Genomic DNA, 26,470 nt, shown 5'->3' with positions numbered 1-26,470 from the left:
TAAAGATGGGTTGCAACGTTGTGAATATCAAAGACAATGGTAATTTTTTTTTTTTAAAGAAAACACCTAAATCAGCCCATCATATATGTAGATAACTCAATATATTTTTTGTATTTTCTTTTTAACTTGGGCAGGCTGCAGCAAGTCATATTGCTGAAGACTAAGATCCATGAGTGAGGAGGATTATGTTCTTTAGGTATGGGAGTGTGGTACTGGCAAAAAGAAAAGGGGAGAATTCGTTTAGTCATTGAAGATGTGTAGCTGAGGGGCTTCTGCCTTGCGTTTCAAAAGGCTGCAGCGGCATCAAACCCGCCTTCCCAGGGTCCGCTGCGGACGTTGCCTCCGTAGCCTGTTTGCCGGCCGGCTTCGGGTTTGCAGCACTCGCCGCCTCCAACTCCCGGCATGCAGCTGGGCATGGGGCCGGTACGTAGACTCCATTTCCCAGCCTGCCTCGGGGCTCGGCTAGGACGTGCCGGCGCCTATAAGAGCCGGAGCCCTGCGGCCGGAGCCTATTGTTAGCCGGAGCCGGGGCGGTTCTGTGCTTCTGCTGCCAGGGGAGCCTGAGTTGCCGGAGCCACCCGCCCCCCGCCGCCTGCCGGCCGGCCGGCCTGCCCACCGCCCTCCCTCCCCGCCCTGCCGCCCTGGGAGCTCCCCGACCGTCGCCGCGGGGCCCGGGACGCACTCACTCCTCCCTCCTTCCCACCCGGGCTAGGGCGGCGGCGGCGGCAGCGGGGGCGGCAGAGACCATCACGGGAGGAGGCAGCTGCGGCGGGGCTGGTAATGGGCCTGGGGGTGCGGGGCGGAGGGTGCCGCCTCGTCCTTTTTCGGGATCGGCCCTCGGGCGGCTGTGGAGGAGTGGTCAAACCCAGAACCGTGCGGATGGAGGGGTCAGAAATGAGGGAAGCTCGGACGGGAGCGGTCGGGGGGGCGGGGAGCTGGGGCGCCGCTGGGAAGGAACGGAGTCGGGAAGAGGCGTGGGAGCGAGGGGCGTAGAGGACACGGGCCCGGACTGCGGGGGCAGCTCGAGGGAGACGGATGGACGTCTTGGAAGCCGGCAAGATTGCGGATGAGGGTTGAGTTCGGAACGGAGTGGTGAATGATGTAGGATGGAGGGAATTGAAGGGGGGGGGGGGGGGGGAGAGGAAAATGTGGGAGGAGTGGTTGGGAATTTGTGAGTAGCAGGCAGGAAGGGATGAGGAAGGCTGAGTATGGGCTGCAAATGATTGGAATGAGCGGGAAGGTTAGCAGGAGTCAGAAATGGGTCGAGAGCTGAAAGATTCCTCAGGGGTGTATATTAGAGGGAATTGGTGACTTGACATGACCCTTAAGCCTTGGTTCCCGATATCCCCCATTTTTCTGGCGTTGTGTATGAAAATGAAAGCATCATTTACCCTGGTTGCTAGCTTGAGCTTATTTTTACAGGCCCAAACACGCAGCCGTCTGCCTTCCATCCCTTTTAGTCTTGATTCATCCTTTTAAAGGGGTTTAGAGTGGCAGTGTGACACACAAACCATTCTTAATTATGAAAGGTTAGAAGTTATCCCCAAGAGACAACACTGTACCCTTGTCCTGCAGTTTTCAGCTCATGGTAAATCCATAGTTAATTTAGATTTTCCCTTTCTTTACTGGCTTTCCATCTTGCAGATCTCCAAAGCCAGGTTGTTGGTGTGTGCCAGAGTTATAAATGACGGGATATCCTTGAGAGTTAATGCAGCATCATGTTCCAGTTCTCCCACAAAGATCTTGTGTCCTCCCTGTGATGGTAGTTCACACATGGAAAGTTCAGTGCTAACCTTGTGCTAGTGAATGGGTAAAAACCGGAGCAGGAGTAGGATGGGAGCTTTCTCCAAATACTTTACTTAAACAGGAGGTTTTTACTGGAGTGCTCTTTTAAGTTTATGAACCTGGTGATTACAAGGACACATGGATCTATGAAATTCATAGTATTTGAGAATCAATCACAGTATCTCATAAAAGGAGGAACATAGCAGGCCTCCTCAGTCAGGTTTATCCTAACACTTTAGTAGTGAGCCTTCCTTCCTTTAGCCTAGCTATAGGTATCCCGTAGGATCTTACTACAGGTTTTAGTCCATTGACCTTTAGCAGAAGATTGGGTTCCAGTTGAGAACCAGTGGAGAAATTTTTCTCCTGAGAGATGTGCCTTGTTTTATTAGTTTGGTTTATTTAAGAAAGAGACTTACATTACCTAAACTTTGCATATACATCCTTCTTCCACAAAACTTTCCTAGGCTGACCCTATTGCTAGTTTCACATATGCAAGGGCTTTGGGTTTGTTTGTTTGTTTGTTTTGGTAGTTATAGGAGAGAGAGGTTATAGGCCTGAAAAAACTTAGATCTTGTACTGAAATACATGTGCTGGTTTTATTTGGTGCTAGTTTAGTCTTTTACATACTGTGGATTTGAACTATTTCATATACCTTTGGGAAATGTTCAACTACAAAGATTTGAGAAAAGACTATAAGGCATGTAGCCAGGAAGTGTCAGCTGACCTTTCATTTCACCTTTCATTTCATTTAAAAACTTTTATAGAGGGATGCATTATTTGCCCAAAAGTATTTATTTTTCAAGTTGGTCATTTTGACAGTTAACTGTCAGTTACGACCTGTATTTCCAGTCTCACCTTGAATATTTTCATATGGGTTTAAGTGCTTGGAGTATAACTTATAATCTCTTGAACAAAGGCATTGATCCTCTACCAACAGATATATTTACGAGAGGTAGGAATGACTGATTTTTAGTTGTGGTATGAAAGATTAGTTTGGTGAACTGGCAAGTGTGGAACCTATTCTAATTGTTACCCTTGCAAAGAAAGATCTCTTCAGGACCCAGTGGACGTGGATGGGAGGTTTGTTCTTGGTGCCCCATGAACATCTTTATCTGTCAAGTTCACATCAGAGAGTTTGACAAGGAGAGCTGTATTGAAATGTAAACTTTTATTGTCAGGCTATGATAAACGGAATTTTAAAAATTTAAGTAATGAAGTTAATGACTGAAAAAGTGATGCTCATAGGTCCTGGGAAAGTGAATAGAGCTAGAACGGTGGAGTCTCCTTGAGGATTTTTCTGGAGTTCATCCAAGTTAATGCAATTTTATTTGTTTTGTTGCTTGTTTTCATTTTCATTTTTGTTGTTTTTTCTGGCGCTGGGGATTGAATGTAGGACCTCATGCAAGCACTCTACCACTGAACTGCATTCCCAGACCGTATTAATGGAATTGTTAGATCATAGCTCATTATTTATACATATAGATTCTGGTTATTCTCAGATAACTTAAGGAAAATATTTTTCTCTTAGATTTCACACACACTTTTCTCTCTCTTTCTCTCATTTTTTTCTCCTTTTCTTTCTAACCTACCTCCATCATTACCTAGAAACCATTATTCCAGATGTCGAAGTGGGGAAGACATAGAAAAAAAGGAAGAAGAGATTGGAAAAAGCAGCCAGCAATCCTTTCTGCCCTTGAGTGCACAAAAAATAACCTAAAGGGAAATTATGCTCTAGAAGGCAACTGAGTTAAGACAGTGGAGACCTTTTTTTTTTGATTCCAGGGATTGAGCTCAGGGGCACTCAACCACTGAACCACATCCCCAGCCCTATTTTGTATTTTATTTAGAGACAGATCTTACTGGGTTGCTTAGCACCTCACCATTGCTGAGGCTAACTTTGAACTCTCAGTCCTCCTGCCTCAGCCTCCTGAGCTACTGGAATTACAGGCGTGACCCACCTTGCCTGGCTGATGGTGGAGAATTTTAATAATAAAGATGATTTTGGACCAGGCCCAAGATCATGTGGGACTTAAAGAGAAATAATCAAAGGAAACTCAAAACTACTGGAAGCAAAGGTACACCTGAGGAAAGAACAGGAATACACATTTGCTTCCAATCATAAATCCTGAGTGCTTCCAGGCCAAGGAAAGTGCCATTTTTTCTAGTACTAGCCTTAACTGGAACTCAGTTAAAACTGAAAGTGGACTTGAGCCCTTTCTGAGAAAGCAGATTTTCAGCTTAGTCTGATATCTCATGTGGTCAATAAGGTATTTATTAAGGAGGAAAAATTAAATTCAGTAGTCAGTATTAGTATTTAATTTTTTTACACTCACATAAGTATTCATTTACAAAGGTGTTCCCCTCATGCCCTTGTGACCAATAATAGAATGCCAATGGAATGAGAAATCTGTTAGTTGTTCGGTATCTTTACATCCAGTGGGGGAAAAAAAATTTTTTTTTTTTTTTTAACCAGGGAGTGAACCCATGGGTGCCTTACCACTGAGCCACATCCCCAGACCTTTTTATTTTTTAATTATAGACAGGTTTTTTCTTTTTTTTTTTTTTTTTTTTTTTCAAGAGACAGGGTCTTGCTGAGTTGCTTAGGCTGGCTTTGAACTTGTGATCCTCTTGCCTCAGCCTCCTGAGACACTGGGATTACAGCCACGTAGCCCAGCAAAAATCTTAACCCATAAAGTCCTCAGTGTTCTCTGTTCTCACCATGTCCTAAGAATGTAACCTCTGATCAGTAACCTAAAGAACAGAAGATACTTTGGGCTCACTTATAATTACAATTCTTATGAAGTACTTTTTTTTTTTCCCCTTCCCTGCCTAAATTTATTTGAAAATGTGCTTGTCTAAGACGTATGATAGCTGAGGTTTTTTAGGTACATTTTGTAACTTGAATGTAGAGGTCTGAATATATTAGAAAATGTCTTATTTACAGTACTTACTAGGGCTGGTTGACTTTGTAGAGCTTATCCAAATTGCTTCCAAGAGCCACAAGCCAGAAAAGTAGCTCTGTACAGGCATCTTTTGCCTCCATGATATATTCTGGGTAGCTACTCTGCAGTAATGCAGCCTTGTCGTTCTGGGCAGTGTTGTTATTCCTGCTGCATAATTAGCAACTAGTGAGATCATAGTCTGGGGAGATTCTGGCATTACAGAGGCAAAGCAAGAGAGACTTCGTACCTTATCACATGTGGCTTTGGCTCTGACAGCATTTCTCCTGAACAAATTCATGTCCTTATGGAACTTAAGTTCAGAGACAGAAAGGAGAAAGATTTGTACCTAGGAAGTGAACTTTCAGACTCCTTGGTTGTGTGACAGCATATTGAAAACACTGCCTGCCATATTGATATAACCAGAATTAAATTGTCACTTCTTTGGCTATTTGTTTTTCCCTTCTGGGGTTCTTTTCAGAGGGCAAAGATTGTAAAGCTATATTTTTCTTGCACAGAGGACGATGATAGACCAGTATGAGATTATGAAAGATTCTGGTTGTTGTTTTGTTTTTTTGGGGGTGCTAGGGATTGAACCCAGAACTTTGTGTATGATAGGCAAGCTCTCTACCACTTAGCTACATCTGCAGCCTCAGATTTCGGGTTTTGAAACCAGTATAGATTCTAATCTTGAGGATTTTAGTACTAAATTTGACCTTTTTAAGAAATTGGTGAGACAGTTTATACTTGGGAAGATCTGGGCCAAGGGTTTTCATGTCTGCCAGTGTCCTTGAAAATTGAAAGCCTGGAGCAGTATTTCCCAAGGTGTGTTCTGAGGTTTATCTATTCCCTAACATACTTTGGAAATAGTGGGTTCCATAGTCAGGTTTGTGAAAAACTTCATTCTGTTTACTCCCACCCTTTGCCGTGTATATTAATATATTAAAAACCTCTTAAGAGGTTCTGCCATAAGCAGTTTTATAAACAATTTTGAAACAGCAGTGCTATTTCCATGTAAAAGCTATTAATATCCATGGAATTAGTATATTTAAGATACACACTTTGGGAAGTGCCAGGCTATATTATTAAGGAAAATAATTGGATCCAGTCTTGATTTAGGCAAAGCTTAATTCTGCCTCTGATCCCCAGGCCCCCCCCCCCCCCCCGCCCACTGGTCCCTTGGAGAGCACTCCTATGTGATCAGAAGAACAGTGACTATTATCTGGGGCTAATGAAGCTTAAGCCCAGCTAGATTGGAACTAGAGGTATTCCCTCCACCAGGAAGGGTGCTGCTGCTACTTTTCTCACTATTCTAAGAGTGACTGAGCCTGGAGGAGCTGATGGAAAGTAAAAGTAGGAGCTTACTGGCCAGAATCAGTTGAGAAGGACCTAATCTTGAGAACCAGACATCAGTGCTAGGTCAGGTGCTTTCTTCAGTTAGAGAACTGTATATGTTGACTTAGGATGCTGATTCCTTTTTTCTCCTGGGCAGAATCCTAATGCACCTGGCCAGCTGGTGGTGAGCAGAAGATTTGGGGCCAACGTTGTAGGCTCCCCAAGGAAACTCTTTGAAACCAATGGATGCATTCACGAGCTCGAGTCTCAAAAGAAAGTTTGATGATGTGGATGTGGGCTCATCAGTTTCCAACTCAGATGATGAGATCTCCAGCAGTGACAGTGCTGACAGCTGTGACAGCCTCAATCCTCCTACAACTGCCAGCTTCACACGTGAGTAAGCCACTCCCTGCCTGCCTGCACCCAAATTCCCCAAGCATAGAACCTGCTGCAGCTCTCCAGAGAGTGTCTGTTCAGTTTGGGGATTTGCCCTTATCACAGTATTGCCTTGCTTTTCAGAGGACCTTGTTGCACCATTAGTGTAGACTAAAATCTGATTTATTCTAGCTGATTTTATTTGTTGTGGTTTGTGGGTCCCCAGAGTGGCCTGAATTAGATTGAAGAAGTTGTTCAGGACTCTACCCTTCCCCAAGCAGAATCTCTCCAGGGACTCAGGAAATTATAGCTGTACCAGGACATACATGCTTGCTGCCTAGACAGCTGGGGCACCTCCAGAGTTCTTAATTCTTATGGCTCAATTAGTTCTTGGAAAGAACTTCTGAGCCTGTAAATCAGGGGCCACATCTAGCCCACTGCCTGATTTTGTAAATAAAGTTTTATTGGAACACACTTATACTGTCTCTGATTGCTTTCATGCTATGGCAATAGGAGTTGAAGAGTTGCAACAAATACCTCATGACTTTAGAGCCTAAAATATTTACTAGCTGGCTTTTTAGGGGAAAAGTTTTGCCCTCCCCCTGCTATAGGTCAATTCTGTCCAAAAGAATTTTCTATTATGATAGAAATGTTCTATATCTACATTGTCCAGTGGTAGCCATTAGCCACCTGATTCATGAACACTTGAAATATGATTAGTGTAACTGAGGATATGACTTTAAATGTTTTAAATTTTAATTAACTTAAATTGCCACATGTGGTCAGTTAAGTTATAGATTATTATATCTTAAAAAGATCACCTAGCAATCCTCTACCCTGCTGCTGTCTAAAAATAGATTTTGTGGTCATCTGTTTAGGTGATGTCAGTCTAGAGGCAGTAGTATGAACCAGATGAAGTTCATGGTCCTTTCCAACTATGCATTTATGATTTGAAAATGTTAGGAAGTTCTCTAGATGCAAGGAGCGCATTTAGAGGAAGGCAGTTAAGAGCCTAGATGAATAAAAAAAAAAAAAAACAAGGTCCCCAAAGAGGTCATCTCTGTGTTAATAACTCCTTTCTGTGCTCTCTTCTCAGCCACATCCATCCTGAAGCGGCAGAAGCAGCTACGGAGGAAGAATGTACGCTTTGACCAGGTGACTGTATACTACTTTGCCCGGCGCCAGGGTTTCACCAGTGTGCCCAGCCAGGGTGGTAGCTCTCTGGGCATGGCCCAGCGCCATAACTCTGTGCGCAGCTATACGCTCTGTGAGTTTGCACAGGAGCAGGAGGTGAACCATCGAGAGATTCTTCGTGAGCACCTGAAGGAAGAGAAGCTCCATGCCAAGAAAATGAAGGTGCCTAAGGGGCCTGGGAGTCTGGTACTTCCCATATGTAGAAACCTATCTAGGTCCATTGATTTGGGGATTATTGTTGAGTTTCTGTCTTTTGGGGCCTGAACAGGAACATGAAAATGTCCATTGATTTATAAATTTGATTGTTGTCCTTGGTATGTAGAGATTCCAAAGTTTTCTAAAAAGAAGTCTCAACTTTACAATCAAATCTTTTTAAGCCTACCTTCTTTTTGTCTCGAAATATCTATCAGAGATAGCAAAATTTCTTCTCCCTTTCCTCACCTCCCTGCCCCTGACTATCCAACAGAATTTTTTTTTTAATTTAAAATTTGCTGAATTTTAATTTTTAATGCTTTTAATGAATTTTAATGTTTTCAGGTCTGTCACCTCTGGAATTCAAGAGAGCACAATTTTCAATTTCTTATCAAATGATTGCTTCTTACCCAGATGTGTGGAGTAGATTTGGGATCTTTCACATTCCCTGCTCGCTCGTGTGCGCTCTCTCTCTGACTTCATTACCCCTAGGCGAGAGTCTTCTAGCTGCAAATAGCAGCATTATCACATAGGTACTTCGAATTGTATAATAGTGTGCCTGTCATCCGATACAGCACCAGCTCTTTGGGTTAGGAAGAGAAAAAGGCTGGGAGAAGACCCATCTCAGATGGCTCTTTATAGCCACCCATTTGCTATCTTAGCACTGTTTGGTACTACTCCATGCCCATAGTTTCCATAGGTCCTCAAAAATTTCCAGGGCTGGAACTGTAGCTTAGTGGTAGAGCACTTGCCTAGCATGCACAGGGCCCTGGATTCAGTCCCCAGCACCACAAAAGAAAAAAAATTCCCCTAGGTTTCTTTTGGGCCTAAAGCATGCTGACCCATATTAAAATAGGTGGCTGCATTTTCCAAGGTTGTGGGTGAGACTCAATAGAACATGGTCAAATTGGACACTGGTGGCAGAGGATGTAGGCTGACCAGATCTTATTCCTCTCTCTCTTTGAGAGCTTTATGTCCCATCTCCCTCAGCCCACTCCTAAAGCCTTACACCTGTTTTTCTAACTAGAATGACACCCAGGCGTCCCTTTCTTCTGTCTGAGGAATTCCATCACTGGCCCTATCGCCTTCCTGCTGCTATAGCAACAGCTGGGCAAGTAAACATTCTTCTCATTAACTGCAGTGAAGACGCTCTTCCTTTGCCCTAGAAGAACACTCCTTTCTCCTAAATCTGGTAGGAGAATGATCTATCAAAGCAGGACACCATCCAGTTCTATGCCCCATCCCCCAATAGGACTTCCAAGGACAAAGCCAGGTAAATCCAAGACTGAGATACTGGATTCCTCCTTGTTATGAGGAATCCATTTAGTGGTCTCCAGCAGAGGTGGCATCTGTCTTTATATAGCAAGAGAAAATCCTTGCCTTACCTTTCTTGGGTCTAGTTTACCTTTTTCTTAGAAAATTTTCCTGTCTTTAGTATTCTATAAGGGATGCAGTTGGTCTCAAAAATACATTCCCTATCTCTTATAGGCCATCTAATGATTGTTTTCTTTTTCAGCTGTTTTTCCTGTCTTTGGAGTTCTGCAGCTTTAGCTACCTGTAATTTTTCTAATATTTTTATTTTATCATTTGTATTTTGTTTTGTCCATATGGATTTCATTATCACGAATGGTATAAATGGGAGTACAGCTTTTCTTTCCCCAAAAAATATCGTTGTCCCAATATCACTTAATAACTAGAAGACTCTTCACTGCTTTGAAATGCCACTTCTATCAGAATAAACTCTCTTCTCTACATTCTACTTGGGTTTCTTTCTCTGCATCTCTAATCTCTTTCCTTTTAGAGGACAGTAGAAGGGAAGCCCACATTAGTGACCCAAAAAGGAGCAATCCTACCATCCACAGAAGAGAAACTTGTAGTTGCCTGTCCAGTACAGAAATAAGGCTGGGGAACTCCCAGACCCTGCACTTTACTTCCCTCATTTCTTAACAACTTCCCCTTTCCCCCAAACAAGCAAGCAAACCGAGTATGTAGCTTACTACTCGGGTTTGTTGCATCACATCTCTCCCAGGAGCGGATCCTTTCCCAGCACTCTCTCTGGTTGTCTGATGAAATAAACCAAAGACTTCAGTCACTCGACTTTCATTCTGCCAGCAGCTTCCAGAGCCCCAGGGACCGTGGGGCCTCATTTTCTTTACTTGGATTCTCTAGTGAGTTTGCAGAACTCATTCAGCTACAGATTGTCTTTAATCTGTCCTTCCACAGAGATTCCATTTCCTGGCTTCTTATCCTCTCAGCCCAGAAAACCCAGATTTCTGCCCCTAGATAGCACACTTGGTATTATTTATACCACTCTGCCTGACATGGAATTCTTCTTTGAAGTCAAATAGAAAAGGATTAGAAAGGAGAAAGAATATATCTCTTTTACACCCTGGGCTGGGAAAGCTTTCTTTGATAGCTGTTGATAATATGCTCATTTTCTACCAATAAAATGAAGCTTTTCTGAGCATGCACAGGTATTTGTTCAGGATTCAGGTTCATTGACAAGACCTGTTAGCCTGCTATTACACTTTAATATTTTAATGAATCCTTTTTCTCAGAAGTTAGTCTTGGGCTATGAGGTACAAGTTGAAAGGTGTTTTGCAATGTTACCTATATATCCCAGGAACATACAGCTATTGGTAGACCTTTTCCCTCCTGTGTGAAAAGGCATATGAACTGAGCTGCAGTGGTGGCATACACTACTAATCCCAGAGACTCAGGAGGCTAAGGCAGGAGGATTAGAAATTCAAGGCCAGCCTCAGCAATTTAGTGAAACTCTGTCTCAAAATAAAAAATAAAAAGGACTGGGGATGTAGCTCAGTGGTGAAACACCTGTGGGTTTAATTTCCTATGCCAAAAAAAAAAAAAAAAGACAAGTGAACTAACTTACAGAAATGAAGGGAACATTTCTGGGAATAGGTTTTCTTCTAGGAGGGAGGGTGAGACAGCAGTTTTCTGAGAAACCTGAACCCAGAAAGGAGATGTCCCTTTGTTGACAGGCGATGTTAGAGCCACGTAAGATTTCCTTCCATTCTGCTGTGGTTTTATGCTCTTGACCTTTGCTTTTCAATATGGTACCCACTAGTCACATGTGGCTATTTAAATTTAAAATTAAATTAAAAACTTGACTTCTTATTTGCCACATTTCTAGTGCTTAGAGGCCACCTGTAGAGTGGCTGCTGTGTGAATAACACGTATCTTCCCATCAATGCAGAAATTCAGTGGGACAGTGCTATATCCTGGTTACCATGAGGTTTGTGTTGCTGATGCTTGAGGCTGACCTTTCCTGTCTGTCTCTTGGCAGCTGACCAAGAATGGGACCGTGGAGTCAGTAGAGGCTGATGGCCTGACACTGGATGATGTTTCAGATGAAGATATTGACGTGGAAAATGTGGAGGTGGATGATTACTTCTTCCTGCAGCCTCTTCCCACCAAACGGCGACGGGCCCTGCTTAGGGCTTCTGGGGTTCACCGCATTGATGCTGAAGAGAAGCAAGAACTTCGAGCCATCCGCCTGTCTCGGGAAGAATGTGGTTGTGACTGTCGACTGTATTGTGACCCAGAAGCATGTGCCTGTAGCCAGGCTGGGATTAAATGCCAGGTCAGTCAGAGTTGGCTTAAGGGTCAGGGGTATGGTGCAGGTACCAGGGAAGATGGGTGGCTACCCAGCCAGGGATGGTGACCCCCAGCTGTGAACATACTCCAGGTCCACAATCTTCCTCCATCAGCAAAGGAAATAAGCATGACAAGATTCTTAGGCTGTGGAGATACCTATTGTATCTCTGTGTTTCATACCTCAGAGATGATAAGAAGCAGCTGTTAGCAAAGAGAAAATCAGGGGTTAGCATGGCTACCATTGAATAACTGTTCCTGACTGATGCCTTGAGATAAAAGGAAGCAGAGAAATAAGGTGGGCCTAGAGATGCCATCTGTTAACACTTACTTGTAGTACCTCTACTCCAGTTTTGTAAAAATCAAAATGGTTTTGAGGTCCTTTAATTCAGGATGAAACCTAGGCTGGCAGAGCTTAAATCCTTAGTTTTCTATAAGAAAGTATCATCCCCTTGTCAGCCTTGTGACAAGGGACAGTTACAAAGATATATTTCAATGGAAAATAGCAGTAATACCCCAGAGAATAAAATTTGTCTGGAACTTCTATTCTGAGGATGTGGAAGCTGAGTCTTTGTGGTTGAATTTTTCCCAATCAGCCTTTTCCTTCTGATTTTTAGCTAGGTTAACAAATAGCTACAGCAAATCTGGCCAATAAATTATTTTTCAGACTGAAGTCCCATAATGAATCAGTCTGTTACAGACCTAAGAATTGTTAGGACTGGTATGCAGATTTCTTAAATTGATACCATTAGGAAGACAGTACGTTTGCTTACTCATGTATCTAGTTTTAGTTTTTAGGCAATTTTTGTTTTAGTTTTTCCTTTTTTGATATGAAGGGGAGATTTGGAAGTAGAAAGCATCTCTTTTCCAGATAGTTCTGATCTGTAAGTTAATTATCTTGGTAACTGCTTCAGAACTAAACTGGTCAATCCTCAGGGAAAAATGAGTGAACCGGTAGTGAACAGTTGGCTATTACTTGAACCTTTATTCTAGCACCTTAATGAACTAAGGCGCCTTGGCTTAGTTTCCCCAGAATGTGTTGCTTTGTTTTAGGAAGATCTTCCCCTCACTCTCCCAAGCTTGTCATTGCAGAAGGCCAGGTAAATTCTGGAAGTCCCTGAGACACATAAATTTCTACTCTGAGACTTGTCAGCACTCAGGTATCTCTGGAGTCTCTAACCAAATTGAACCTTGATATGATGTTTGTCACTTTGTATTTAGAAGAGGAGACAAAGCCCTAGGGGGAAATACATGACTCTCTCCAAGTCATACCACTAATTAATGACTGAGCTGGAATTGAAGCGTAAGTGGTCTGATAATTGCCATCTAGTGCTGTCAGCTTGTGCTGCATGTTGTTTTGAATTGGTTGCTTCTCTTGTAGGAAGACCTCAAATCCGAACTGCCTGTGTTTGCCAGCTAGTGTCTCGTATCTCCACTCTTAGACTCTTGCCTCACCCTCCTCATGTCTCCCTCAGGTGGATCGCATGTCCTTTCCATGCGGCTGCTCCAGGGATGGCTGTGGGAACATGGCTGGGCGCATTGAGTTTAACCCAATCCGTGTCCGGACTCATTACCTCCACACCATCATGAAGCTGGAGCTAGAGAGCAAGCGGCAGGTGAACCGCCCAGCAGCCCCAGAGGAGGAGCCCTCACCCACTGCCAGTTGCAGCATGACAGGAGCCCAAGGCTCTGAGACACAGGACTTCCAAGAGTTCATCGCAGAGAACGAAACAGCAGTGATGCACCTGCAGAGTGCAGAGGAACTGGAGCGGCTCAAGGCCGAAGAAGACTCCAGCGGCTCCAGTGCCAGCCTGGACTCGAGCATCGAGAGCCTGGGTGTGTGCATCCTGGAGGAGCCCCTGGCTGTTCCTGAAGAGCTGTGCCCAGGCCTCTCAGCCCCCATTCTTATCCAGGCCCAGCTGCCCCCAGGCTCCTCTGTTCTGTGTTTTGCTGAGAACTCAGACCACCCGTCTGCTTCCACGGTGAACAGCCCATCCTACTTGAACAGCGGGCCTCTGGTCTACTACCAGGTGGAGCAGAGGCCAGTCTTGGGAGTGAAAGGAGAGCCTGGTACAGAAGAAGGCGCAGCTTCTTTCCCCAAGGAGAAGGATCTGAGTGTCTTCTCTCTCCCTGTTACCTCACTGGTGGCTTGCAGCCCCACAGACCCAGCTGCCCTCTGTAAATCAGAAGTGGGAAAAACACCCACTCTAGAAGCGCTATTGCCTGAAGATTGTAACTCTGAAGAGCCTGAGAATGAAGACTTCCGCCCCTCTTGGTCCCCCTCAAGCCTCCCTTTCCGCACGGACACTGAAGAAGGCTGTGGGGTGGAGAAGACCTCTCAGCAGAATGAGGACCGGCCCCCTGAAGAATCTGCCCTAGAACTCCCTCTAGCAGTGTGATGTGGGGGTGGAGATACTGCCTCTCGCCCATTCTCTATTTATTCCCTTATTTTATCTAATGCCATTTCAAAACAAAACTGTAGAAGCAGCTGCTGCTCCCATGTTATTTTATTGGGGTCTATGGGAAATGGGTGGGAAAGGATTGTTTGTACAAGTATTTTTTAAAAGGAAAACAGTACCAAGGAGACCAGCCCCAGCTCGATGTGGGAATAGGCTTAGAGGAAGCTGCACAGTGCCGAATACTGAGCTTTCTGGGCCATTGGAACAAAGCCGTAGGATCTCACAGGAGGAGCTGGGTAATTCAAGCAGCTATTTATGTAGGGACCAGAATACAAGAATTTGAACACATGGCAAAGCCCCTGAGCTCCAGGCAGAGTACAAGCTTATTTCTCAGTGGTTGCTCTGATACCCACCTTGGTGTATCTAATCATTCCATTGGAAAGGCCACCTGGTTGGATCTAGTGAGGAGGGGTAGAAAGGTCTCTGTACAAAATCTCCAGGATTTCTAAAAATTTAACCTACCTTCCCTCAACCCCCTATTTGGTAAATAAGTTAATATTTGACATGTTTGGTGTTCTCTGACCTGCTCCCCATACTGGGGATTCCTGGTCTGTAACTTGAATTGTTTCTTTCATAAGTTCTTAGATACTAGAGTTAAATTTGTCTTTCCCCCCCCCCCCCCCCCATCCTTTTTCCTTTGAAGAAAAAGTGAGATTGGCTGGGAATGTGGTATAAAGAGCCTGAGGCTTCTGCCAGCGTCTTACGTGCTTTGTTGGGCAGCTTCTGGCTGGGCTCACCCATCCCAGGGGAGACCTATATGGAGCATTAACTATGTCCAAAGGAGGCCGCAGGAACTGCCTGCTGTCTGGAAAGATGACTTTATTTGTGTCATGCTTGCTTTTTCACCCACGTTTTTTCCCCCCTCTTTGGGAGATCTGAGCTTTAAATGGAATCTAAGATGTGGCAATTTAAGGTCACCGACTAGTTTTTGTTCTTTTTTTGTGTATCTACCCTCGCGGTCCTTCTTTGACATACTGGGTTAGACAGTTCTTACGCTACTACAGTTCAGCCCCAAGAACTGCAAATGTTTATTGCATCTTGATGATATATAAAAATTGGGAACCAATTCTTAGATGCCACATACGACTTCCAGTTTCCAAATGATTCAAGATCTGATTATAACCTTTGAAATGCATACAATGGGACTCAAATTCAGTTATTACCTCTGTCAATGGTTCTTGTTCTCTTATATCCAGCTTATGTTCCAAGATCTGTTCCATGAACAACACTGATTTCTTTTTATAGGCAAAATTATCTTTGCCTCTGTTTTAAAATGGAAACAGTAGGAAACAAAACACTATTCTTTAGCATCCTTTATACCATGCTTCACATCTGGTATGATTTATTAACCAGAAAAAAAAAAAAAGTAAGACAACTTTTGGGAGTGTGGGGGAGATCATTATTCTTAACTTATCTTGCTCATAAAGCCTTTTCTTTTGGGATATCCAGGCCCTGGTATGTGAAAGCAACCTTCATGTATGTGGCAGCAGCATTTCACTTATAAAATCTAAGCCTCAGGGCCTTGTATTTAATACAGATACATATTTTAACCCACTCTGCCTTTCTTGTTCATTCCTGTTTTTGCTTAGCTTTATGTTTGAAGGGAAGGTCTTAATGAAGTTACACATGTCCATAGCTCTCCCCATCCCCCAGCCTCACAAAACATTTGAGATCAATCTATGATCTAGATGTTTTTCCAAACTGAGCTGCACTCCCCCACCTTAGATTGGAACCCTGAAACACAAGCATGAAGCTTAATTGGGATTTTGGTTCTGTGGGAAAAATATTTTCTCAAGTTTGTTGGAAGAAGAGAGAGAACTCTACACACTTCCCCTCCTTAGGAAGACTCCAGCTTAATTTAGGAAGTGAATTCCAACAGCTCGCTAAGAAATATATTAGCCTTTGGGATCAAATAAATTTAAATTTGTAATTAAACTCATTACCAATCCATAAGATAAATGATATTTCTACAAAACTCTAGTTTCTTAATCTAAGTCCATCCCTTCATTAACTCTACAATTCTGATTCACACTGACCCCAAACTTCTGAATGCTAAATATTAACATTTAGCATTAACTGTTGTCAAGCAAAGGGCCTTTTCTACAGCCTAGTCCATCTCATATTTGGTGCTACCTGAGTTGGACAAAACTATAGCTCATGGTTGCCAGGAAAGCTAGGCCTCTGATCATAGAAGCAGATTGCTTCAATCCCACTTAGTCTTGGCCTTGATAAAAGAAATGACTCTTATTAACAATTCTTATTTTCCAGTTTCCTTTCTCACATACTGTACACAGGTAGTATTTTCAATGTGAATCCAAAGCTCAAAGCTTGTCTGGTTCTCTGAAAACAATTTTTCCCCCTTTAGGTTCTTTACATTGTGATAATGCTGTATTTAAAGAGAATATTTAAATGTAATATTAAAGAAATATTCAAAAGAATGATGTGTTATTCTTTATCTTGGCAGGCCACAATTTAGTTACTTGTTAGAAAAAGATGCTTCTCCAGCTTTGTATATAAAACTAATTAGGTCAGTTAGGAATTAATGTTAACAATAGAAACACTTTGTGATGGAAATGTAGGATGTTCTCTTTGGAGCAGAGAGCCTGTCTTGCCTCGGGTGCCCTTATACACCTGAAGCAGGCCTTGCTCCTGTCCTGTTAGACCTTCGCCCTGTCTGCAATACCATTTTTCTCTATTCCTGGTTACCACCTAAAATGTCCACCCAAAGATCAACTTAAAATCGATTTCTTTAAAACTTCTGTCAGAAGATTCTATATCAACCGATTAAATCCCCATTAGTTAGGTTATGTCAGTCTTGGAAAAGGAGACTTGGCAAAATGATTAGAGTGTGCATAAGTAATTTCCATCAACTGATTTCAGGCAGTCTTTACTTGGGTTTAAAAACAGTGCTCCATGCATTTACAATAAGTTATTACAGAACTACAAGTCGAGAATATACACACAAAAGCTAAACCCAACTTACTATCTCGATGCAGATCTTCCTGGTCTCCCAGGGCTGGGCAGTAATTAGTACCTTATGGGTTTTGACCCATGGCCCAAAGAAGGCAGCCACTGTTGGTTACAGTTGGATTGCTGCAACACAGTGGAGGTAGCAAAGAATTTAAGATCCTTATGGGCTGTATGACAGCCCAGAAATTAAGACAGTTGGGGGGGGTGAAGGCTGTAAACACTAGGGAAGGGGTGAGATGGCATTTCCTTTTTGTCTTTTCCTTTAGAATGTTCCCATAAGTTAATTCTTTTAAAAAATTTTTAAGGTATTCAAAGGATTTTAAATGGAGCCCATGCCAGTGAGAAAAAAAGAAAAAAAAAATCCATATTTTTGGTCACATCAGAAAGGATGGAAGAGAGCACTGAAGGACGCACATTTATGTAAATGCTCCAGATTAAGTAGTGCTGTTCTTGTCAGCCAGAAATTCTTTCTTTCTTTTTTTTTTGGTACCAGGGACTGAACCCAAGGGCATTTCACCACTGAGCCAAATTCCCAGCCCCTTTTATTTTTTTGAGACAAGGTCTTGCTAACTTATTGAGGTTGGCCTTGAACTTGTGATCCTCCTGCCTCAGCCTCCCAAGTCACTGAGATTACAGGTGTGCATGCCAGTCAGAAATTCTTTAACAAAAACAAAACTGTAAAGAACATGGCAGTCAATGAATCTTAGGCCAAATGATTCCCACCACGGGCAATAACTGACTTATAGGACCTGACCCGAACAACACAGGAAAAGCCTAGTTAAGAGGTTGCTGCCAGCTCCAGCGTACTGTGAAGGTGGGAGGACACTTCACATGGGCCATCCCTGGACAAGGGTTTGTTTTAGTGCAAGCCGTGAGGGGAATGTCTGCAGTTCCCTTATGGGTAGTGCGCTGTGAAGCCCAGGGCACCCACTCCTCTGCCTCCCACACACCTGAAAAGTGCACAGACTGCTGACAAGTGCTGTTTGGTCCCACACTGCTATGCTATGCGACTGCAGGACAATGCCATCCACTCCATGGTTCACTCAGCGCCTTGTCCCAAGGTAGTTGGTGGAAAGCAGGACCACGTTGTGCAGCAAGAGGGACAGCTCAGCTTCTGAAAATACCATCAATGTTAACGTTTTGGCAAGGGGACTATTTACTTTCTAAGTGCCTCAGTTTATACAGCTCGAAACTGGAAGCAGAAAGTCAAGTAAAGGGATCCAGAGGTGATTGCTCTCAAAGTTCCCCTACTTCATTCCAGCCCCTGCAAAAATCCTGTCCTTTGCTTCCACTATTTATTCACATTAACTCATCCTCTATTTCTTGATTCATGTGATGACAGTAGAAAATTCAGAAGTGGCAATGGTACTCAACACTACTGTTACCTTGGGATTCTCCTCGAACAAACTGACACTCTAGGACATGTCTCAGCATCAAGATTAGCAGACTTACCCTGGATATGCAAAGGCCTAGAAAACGTCAAGACCTGGGCAAAGGTTCCAAACAGGAGACTGGCAGGCCTGATACCTGATAATTTTTGTCTAATTAGTATAATACTTTTCTATTGTTTTAAATTCGATGCCTTTAGATTGGTGCTTCTCAACTGGGACAACTCTATCCCTTTCCCCTCAACCCCCAATCCCAGAAACATTTGGCAATGTCTGGAGATATTTTGGGTTGTTCACAACTGGTGACAAAAGGTACTACTGTTATCTAGGGGACAAAGGTCAGCAATATTGGTAAACATCCTATAATGTACAACATAGACCCCCTCAAAAATCAATAGTGCCAAGGCTGATAAATTCTGCTTCAGATTAGCATGTATTCTTTCCTGTGTTCCTATGATCCCACCTCTCTCTCATCAGTCTAATTACCTGCCTAAGCATGGGGTAGGCATGTGAGTTTCTGCCCTTTCAATTAGATATAAATGTTAGATAAAGGTCTTAAGATTATTTAATAATTAACTCCAAAATTTTCTCAGAATTAAATATAAAAATGACTTGGATTTCAGTGGTATGACCATGGAAGCTGTTTTACCTTTCAAGCTGCAGGAAATTTGTAGCCATTCTCCCAGCCAAGTTCGACACCTATCTTCAGCAATGTGGGTAGAATTCAGGCCACGAAGATAACAAGCCTATTCCACTCAGAAGAGAAATCATCCTTAATAGTCACACAGTGAAGATGCCAAGGAAAAGAAGTCCACAAATAATCCAAAATCTTCTTTAAATAAGTTTCAACCTCATTCCATAACAGTTTGAACTAGTGGTAGATAAGATGACAAGCAAAGAGGTCTATTCTATAGTTTGGATCTGAAATATCCTGCAAAGGCCCCTATATTAAAGGCTTAGTTCCCTATTTGGTGCTAAGGGGAGGTGGTGGAACTTCAAGAAGTAGGGCCTATTGGCATTGTGTGCCTTTCTTTTAATTCTGGGTCACCACAAGGTGAGCAGCTTTGCTCCACCATCCACTCCCTGCCCTGATGTGCTGCCTCACCGCAGGCCCAAAGGTAATGGAGCCAACTGAGTGTGAACTGAAACCTCCCAAACCATGAGCCAGAATAAACCCTTCCTCTTTTTAAATTAATTATTTTAGGAATGTTACAGTAACAGAACGGTGATTAATATCTATATAATCTAAAACAGAAGGTCTAAAGTACAGTATCCTCAGTTTTTGAAGGACCAGAAGAAGTACAACTACTGTGGGTGATTCCTTCCTAATAGTTATGTATATTGAGAAAAATGACACAGAAATAAGGTGAGAGAGTAAAGATGTAGCAAGACAAGGAGCCCTTGTAAACTTCTAGCCCTCTATGGGATATTGCTTGATATTACAATCAAGCCCTTACCGATTTCACTTCCTGAGCTGTCAGCTGGCCAATCCCCAGCTTTGCCAAAGCCCTGTCCAGCTGGTGAATCACAGTGGTATGAGTCTTCAAACGATGCCTCAAAAAGGGAGGAGGAAGGTGAGGTGTGAGAAGCATGGCCCGGCTCAAGGCTTTCTGTGATACAGCAGGATAGGAGAAAATCAAATAGTATCACCTCAAAAAACCCTGAAATAAGGTGAGGTTGTGGAAAAAAGAAGTCCCCAAAGTACTTACCATCTGCAAAGTCTGGAGTTGGTTCATGCCCAGAGGATGGTTACAGAAACACTCTCTGAGAGCCAGGATATCATGTACAGCTGGGTGGGTACCCTTGTGTATCTTGGGAGAGGTAAAATTGGGAATATTAGGAGGGTCCTGACTACCCCCCATACCTAGTTTTAGGGTACATGGGCTCTAACAAGATTCCTAGTTTGCAGGAAGAGTTAACTAGAAGAATACCTTGTTACACAGGGTTGTCAGATGCCACCGAAGTCCTGCATCAGAAATGAGAGGAATGACCATCTCTAAATTACTAAGGATTTCTGAGTGGGACTGCTTTCGAAGACCATGATAGATATCTAAGAAATCAATTTGTTGCTTTGGGGTCCAGAAATGTTTAATCAGTAGTTGCCTTGGAAACAGGTACCTGAAAAAAAAAAGAATCACAAAGTTACTTGCTGACACTAACAACTTTCAAAGTAAGCTAAGAAAGCATTTGGCAGACATGTATGCTAGGAAGAAGGGATGGAGACACTATCTACCTCAATGTTCTTTAAGTGAGTCTCAAGATGAAAATTTAAAGATATACTGAAGCACAATTTCAAGCAACATTACTGAAATGTGATGTGAAAGAAAGCAGTAGTAGAACAGCTTGGCATGCAGCAATCAGATAAAATGACTCCTTTTGAACTAAACATGTGATAAACATGTTTTAGACAGAGTTGGACACTGTATGTAATGTTAACAAACTTACTTATAGCATAACAGTATGGCAAGGCAATAAATGTGTTTATGTGGATAAATTCACTTTTCCACATGTGTGGTAGTTTTATTTAAAATTTTATTTATTTATTTATTTTGTAGTAGTGGGGATCAAATCTAGGAGTGTCCTATCTCTGAGTTACATCCCCAGCCCTTTTTAAAATTTTATTTTGAGACAGGGTCTCACTAAGTTGCTGAGGCTGGCCTTGAACTTGCTATCCTCCTGCCTCAGCCTCTAGAGTCACTGGATTACAGATATGTAGCACTATGTCCAACTGTGTGGTAGTTTTAAAACATGGCCACAAATTCTCTGGCATCCCTGTATGGACAAGTAAAGTTATGTCCCCTTTGTTTAATCTGGGTAACTGATTTAGCCAACAAAATAGAGCAGAAGTGAGTTTATGACCTCTAAGTCAAGGTCATCAATACACAACTATAATCCCAGAGGCTTGGGAGACTGAGGCAGGAGGATTGCAAATTCAAAGCCAGCCTCAGCAACTTAGTGAGACCCTAAGCAACTTAGCAAGACTTTGTCTCAAAAAGAAAAATAAAAAGGACTGGAGATGTGGCTCAGTAGTACAGTGCCCCTGGGTTCAATCCCTGGTATCCAAAAAAAAAAAAGTAACCTCCAGACTAATCCATTCTGTAGATAAATATCACTGAGGAGACTATGTCAGCACCACATGAATGACAAAAGTCAGTCACCTACTTGAGTCCTGCCCTAATTCTTGACCCACAAAAATCATGAAAATGGGGGTGGCTTTAAGCTATTAAACTCTGAGGTTGTTTATTATACAGAAACAGATAATTAGAACAACATGAAAGGTAATAGGATGGAAGTGTCACCTTAGGCTACAAAGAAATAAAGAATGATATCAGAATAGGAAATGCATTATTTTCCTGAAGAAAAAAAATTGTCCCCAAATTTAAATGCTTCTCAGGGAGTGGGATGCTGTCTTTAGGGATAATGGAGAAGATCACGATCTTACTTCACACCATGCAAGGCAGCCAAGTCACCTATACCTACCACTGTGATGCATCCTGATAACTAAGGTGTTACTAAGTGGCTTTTATGAACCCTGGGATAATGAGAAGATTGGAACAGAAAGCTGGATAACCTCTGCCTCGCTTCTAAAATGAAGTTCTTCCTAAAATAAATTTTAATTTAAAAAAATCTATGTACATTCAAGATGCTGGGGATAGACAAGCATGTACTCACATCAGCAAGAAGACCAGGTAGTTGGCAAAGGGTGGAATGGAAATGATACCTAGGAAAAGACACTTGGTGATGTCTCGACGGAACTAGACAGAAATAAACAGATGTAGTTTCAACCCAAGCAAGTTTTTAATATAATGGACAAACCCTCCATCCTTTTGTGCAGTAAACTTCTATTACAGCCCAGTAAAACTACCAAGTTTATGTTTATCTACTTCTAGATGGTAAATTCCTTGAGCACAAAGCCTCAAATTTGTTCACTTTTGCTTACCAAATACATAGTATATTATATCAAATCCCTCAGTGAATGTTTCCTGATCTGTAGAATGGGTCCTAGACTCTTACTCTCAACTTCAAAACCGTCCATCAAGTCACTACCAAATACACTTTCCTGCTTCCCCATGGATCCTTGAAGATTTTTGTATATTTAGAAACAAATTGGATTTTATTGCCTACAAATTTTATTCAAAAGTGTGCCAGAAACTCTATGGAGCTCTGCTAAGGAGAGCTATAATTCTGAAAAAACCCAATTCTGACAAGAAATCAGATATGCTCACTGAGTTCAATACTTGATTTCACAGCAAAGAGGAAAGGCTTGATCAATAGTGAATATGAAAAGAAAGAAAAATACTTGAGATCTTGATTAATGGCAATTATCTCACAGTAAATTTCTGGATATCTGCCCTTGGCTCATACCTGTCTCAAATGCTCCATCTCCCGGTATGAAAGTTGATGAAACTTTATATTGTGCTTCCACATATTTGTCTTTATTCTTCTAGCCTTTTTGGCATCAGCCCATAACATCTGTAATCCTGCCTCATTAAAGTAGAGGACAGAGTGTGATGTTATCCAAGATTGAATCTTACAACCGCTTCCCACTCTATGTTCATTCACTGCACATATAATCGCCCACCCCGACACTACTCTATATAAAAGCTTTACTAGGTAACTCGAAACTCTTTTGAGGCCAATCTATCCTTTTTCTCCCAGCATACTACCTCTCATCCAGCTAAGTTGGTTGGGTTAATGTGATCTAGTATGGAATGCTCTCCCTCTTCAGGTTCATTACTTACTCCTTTTTAAAAATCTAGCTCAGTTACCTCAGGAAATCTTGCTCAATTAACCCTGTGTATTCCAGGGTTAACTTGATATTAACTTATCTCCTTTCTGAAATACTTTTATAAGTTGTATAATTCAACATATTTCTATGATTGCATTTTACATCTTCATTCTATGAAAATTCTTATATTTACATATGACTAGTTTTTTTAAATGCTTCCATATTTATGAATGAAATGATATATCTATTGGTTACAAAATAATAAAGAAGGCAATTATATAAATAAGATTGGCAGCCATGAGTTGGTAACTGTTGAGTGAGATTGAATACAAGGAAGTTAATTATATTATTCTCTCTACTTCTGAGTATGTCTTAAAATTTCCATAATAGAAAGTTTTAAAATAAACCAAAATGCTCTTGGATTCTTTTTTTCTTATTTGATTCTAGTTAAAAATCTGGGATTGGACAAAGCAGTCATTTTTATCTTCACTTTATAGTTAAGGATAGGTAATTTTTCTTTTTCTTTCTTTCTTTTTCTTCTTTCTTTCTTTTCTTTTCTTCTTTTTCCCCTCCAGTATTGGGGAATTGAATTCAGGACCTTGAACATGGTAGGCAAGCAATCTACCACTAAGATATATTCCCAATCCTTTTTAAAATTTTATTTTAAGACAGTGTCTCAATAAGTTGCCCAAGTTGGCCTTGAACCTACAATCCTCATGCCTCAGTCTCCCAAGTAGCTAGAATTATAGATGTACACCATCACGCCCAGTTAATGATAGGTGATTTTTCAAGTCTGTGAAGCTCCAATAATTGTGATAATATTCAGAGCTAACAGTATGGTAGTTTATTATAACTGGTATTATGGAAAAGTACAGAGTATATTATTAATAGCTAATACTGGGTACTTTCTAGAGACTAAGAACTATTTTAAGTACTTCACATGTGTTGATTTAACTTTCACAACTATATGGTCAATAAGTAGGTTCTATTATTCTCATTTTTACAGATGAGAAACCCAAGGGACAGAGAAATTGAATCACTAGTCTATCACCAGTCTACTCCTAAGGCCAGTAAGTGCAAAGCTGGGATTTAAATCAGGTAGTCTGGCTCAAGATTGAACTTTTGAATATATATATATAAAATGCCCAGAGTGGTCTTGAACTTGCAATCCTCTTACCTCAGCCTCCTGAGTCACTGAGATTACATGCATAAGCCAGTATACTTGGTGCATACACACACACACACACACACACACACACACACACATATATACACACATATATGAAATTATATATATATATGCATACATACATACATAACATATGCACATATATATGCATGTATGCATACATACAATTTCTTAGTAATTAGCATTAAAAAATCAGCCAGGTGCAATGGTGCATGTCTAGATCCCAAGTTCAAGGCCAGCTCCAACAATTTAGCAAAACCCTCCCAGCAACTTAGCAAGACACTGTCTCAAAATAAAAAAAAAAAAAAGTATAGGCTGGCCATGGTAATCCCAGCTACTGGGGAGGTTAAAACTGGATGATCACAAATTCAATCCCAGTCAGGTCAACACAGCAAGACTTCATTTAAAAAATAAATAAATAAATACATAAAAATAGAAAAAAGGCGAAACCAAGTGTACATAGTGCCTTTTCTATTGCAACATGCTACCTAAGATAGATTTGTAACAAGCATTAGACCACTTTTTTTTTTCCTTTTATTTCATACTTTTGCAGTACTGAGGATCAAATCCAGAAAAGCTCTACCACTGAATGACATCCCCAGCCCTTTTTATTTTGAGACAGGGCCTTGCTAAATTGACCAGGCTAGCCTACTGCTTGTGATCCTACTACCTCAGAGTAACTGGGATTATAGACTTGCACTACCATGCCCAAGTAGGCCACAGTTTTTTATGGGCCATGACAAAGGATAAATCACAGGGCAGGTCTGTACAGCCATAAATTCCTGTCCTTGTGCAAGACAAGGAATTTCTACTATAGTTTAAAGCATGGTTAAGAAAAGCACAAGAGGAGCTGAGGTTGTGGCTCAGTGGTGGAGCACTTGCCTTGCAAGTGTAAGGCACTGGGTTCATTTCTCAGCACCACAAATAAATAAATGAATAAAGGCCTGTCAAAAACTAAAATAATAATAATAATAATAATAATAATAATAATAAAGAAAAGCACAAAGAATATGCCTAAATTCTCATCCCTCCTGTGTTGTCAAAAGTTGTTCTTTCTAGAAAGATTCTTATTTATTTATTTATTTTGGGGATACTGGGGATTGAACTCAGGGGCACTCAACCACTGAGCCACATCCCCAGCCGTATTTTGTATTTTATTTAGAGACAGAGTGTCACTGAATGCTTAGCGCCTCACCATTGCAGAGGCTGGCTTTGAACTCTGGATCCTCCTGCCTCAGCTTCCAAAGCCGCTGGAGTTACAGGCATGGGCCACTGCGTGTGGCTAGAAACCTTTTTAAGAAGTGCTAACTTATAAGAATTAGTTTAATGCTCTAACATTTCTGAAACAGAAGACATCCCGCTCACACCCCTAAATGATCTTACTTACTCTATCTGACCTTGTCCAAGAGCTGATTCAGGTATTTCTATTTTAGCTTTGTTTTTACCTTTCATGAAGATTGTGTACAGGACATAGAAGCGGGGGAAATGACGACTCAAAAAACGATGGTATTTCCCATTTATCGCTTTTGTCTTGGTCACCACATAAGAGATCAAACTCTTCACATCTGCCTTTGGAGAAAGGTGGAGCTTTGAAGACCTACAAGGAAGATCAAAGAGACTATCTGGGAATCAGTCCTAGAAACCCGTCACACCTGGGATTTCTAATGTAAAATACAAGTACAGAGAACGTATGCCACGACTTGAAACCTGAAGTCCAAGGAAGATCTTGGAGTCAAGAAGAGAGAAGCAATCAGATTGAGAAAGCAGATCGGACAGAAGTCAAGTAGAAAGAGAAGTCAGGAAGAGGTATGAGCCTGAACAGAGTCAGGGCTATGGGACAATTTGAACTGCAATCTAAGGCCGGAGAGAGGTTGAATGGAGATAGAGGCGGTAAAACCTGAGTCGAAGAAAGGAGGGTGAAAGATGAGCCCAGGACATGGGGCATGGGGGAGATCAACCAATATGAAACACCGAGAATCGAGAGGGTCAGAAATCAGGTCCCTGGTAGGGATCGGAGTTCGAATCCTGCGTAGAAGAACAAAAATCCCGGGACCAAGGCATAGAATCCTGAGAATTAAGCAAGCAAGTTTGAGCCACCGGAAGGGTCTGGACCGCAAAAGTGCTTTTCTCTCTCCAGGTCCCTCACCGAGGGGCTCCCCAAGTGAGGCCAGAGCGACCAAGTTGCAGTCTCCGAGTGATCAAAGGTCCAGGGGTGACGACCGAACCCCACAGCGCAGTCCGTGCCCAGCACACCCTGGACAGCGCCATTTTCACAGCGAGGGAGGGGGGGGAAGAGAAGAGGT

At 42.0% G+C, this 26,470-nt stretch overlaps 3 protein-coding genes across 10 annotated transcripts in view; 2 read left to right on the top strand and 1 right to left on the bottom strand.

The window, feature by feature from the left end:
- Positions 1-6,352, top strand: part of TFCP2 (transcription factor CP2) — a 66,630-nt gene extending 60,278 nt beyond the window's left edge. For 2 of the 3 annotated variants that reach the window (XR_013763812.1, XR_013763813.1), the window contains exon 16: positions 6,217-6,352. Coding sequence is in view for 1 of the 3 variants with exons in the window: in XM_079139797.1 (XP_078995923.1) it covers positions 6,217-6,224 (8 nt within the window). In the remaining 2 variants the exon portion in view is untranslated. The remainder of the gene's footprint in view (positions 1-6,216) is intronic. The other variant, XM_079139797.1, reaches the window with a different exon arrangement.
- LETMD1 (LETM1 domain containing 1) lies at positions 1,626-26,470 on the bottom strand. Of its 6 annotated transcripts, none has more exons than XM_079139801.1 (10): positions 26,314-26,470; positions 25,613-25,764; positions 22,615-22,730; positions 21,922-22,004; positions 20,181-20,367; positions 19,959-20,060; positions 19,707-19,859; positions 18,899-18,995; positions 4,737-4,895; positions 1,626-1,754 (listed from the first exon to the last, which is right to left on the bottom strand). In XM_079139801.1, the coding sequence occupies exons 1-10, from the start codon at positions 26,433-26,435 to the stop codon at positions 1,717-1,719; spliced, it is 1,209 nt and encodes a 402-aa protein (XP_078995927.1). In that variant the 5' UTR covers positions 26,436-26,470; the 3' UTR covers positions 1,626-1,716. The 6 variants fall into 6 exon arrangements, 5 of the variants coding, with proteins under 5 accessions (XP_078995927.1, XP_078995930.1, XP_078995929.1 ...); XR_013763815.1 differs by lacking the exons at positions 1,626-1,754; positions 4,737-4,895 and adding exons at positions 14,508-16,984; positions 17,812-17,975; XM_079139804.1 differs by lacking the exon at positions 26,314-26,470 and having other exon boundaries at positions 22,615-22,734; positions 25,613-25,750.
- Positions 6,302-13,919, top strand: CSRNP2 (cysteine and serine rich nuclear protein 2; the record flags this gene model as incomplete). Its single annotated transcript, XM_079139793.1, has 4 exons — positions 6,302-6,452; positions 7,531-7,790; positions 11,125-11,421; positions 12,908-13,919. 4 exons carry the CDS (start codon positions 6,302-6,304, stop codon positions 13,829-13,831), a joined length of 1,632 nt encoding a protein of 543 aa, XP_078995919.1. The 3' UTR covers positions 13,832-13,919.

Source organism: Sciurus vulgaris, assembly GCF_902686455.1.
Source record: "Sciurus vulgaris genome assembly, chromosome: 5".
Classification (NCBI taxonomy): domain Eukaryota; kingdom Metazoa; phylum Chordata; class Mammalia; order Rodentia; family Sciuridae; genus Sciurus; species Sciurus vulgaris.
Note: the sequence above shows the minus strand (reverse complement) of the source record. Positions and strands in the feature narration are given on the sequence as shown.

Excerpts from the sequence above, each read along its gene's own strand:
- LETMD1 (XM_079139801.1), bottom strand. The coding sequence starts at position 26,435 with ATGGCGCTGTCCAGGGTGTGCTGGGCACGGACTGCGCTGTGGGGTTCG. Across the intron at positions 22,005-22,614 it reads AGATGGAGCATTTGAGACAG|TTCCGTCGAGACATCACCAA; the intron begins GTATGAGCCAAG and ends ATTTCTGTCTAG. Across the intron at positions 20,061-20,180 it reads TGACAACCCTGTGTAACAAG|ATACACAAGGGTACCCACCC; the intron begins GTATTCTTCTAG and ends ACCTCTCCCAAG.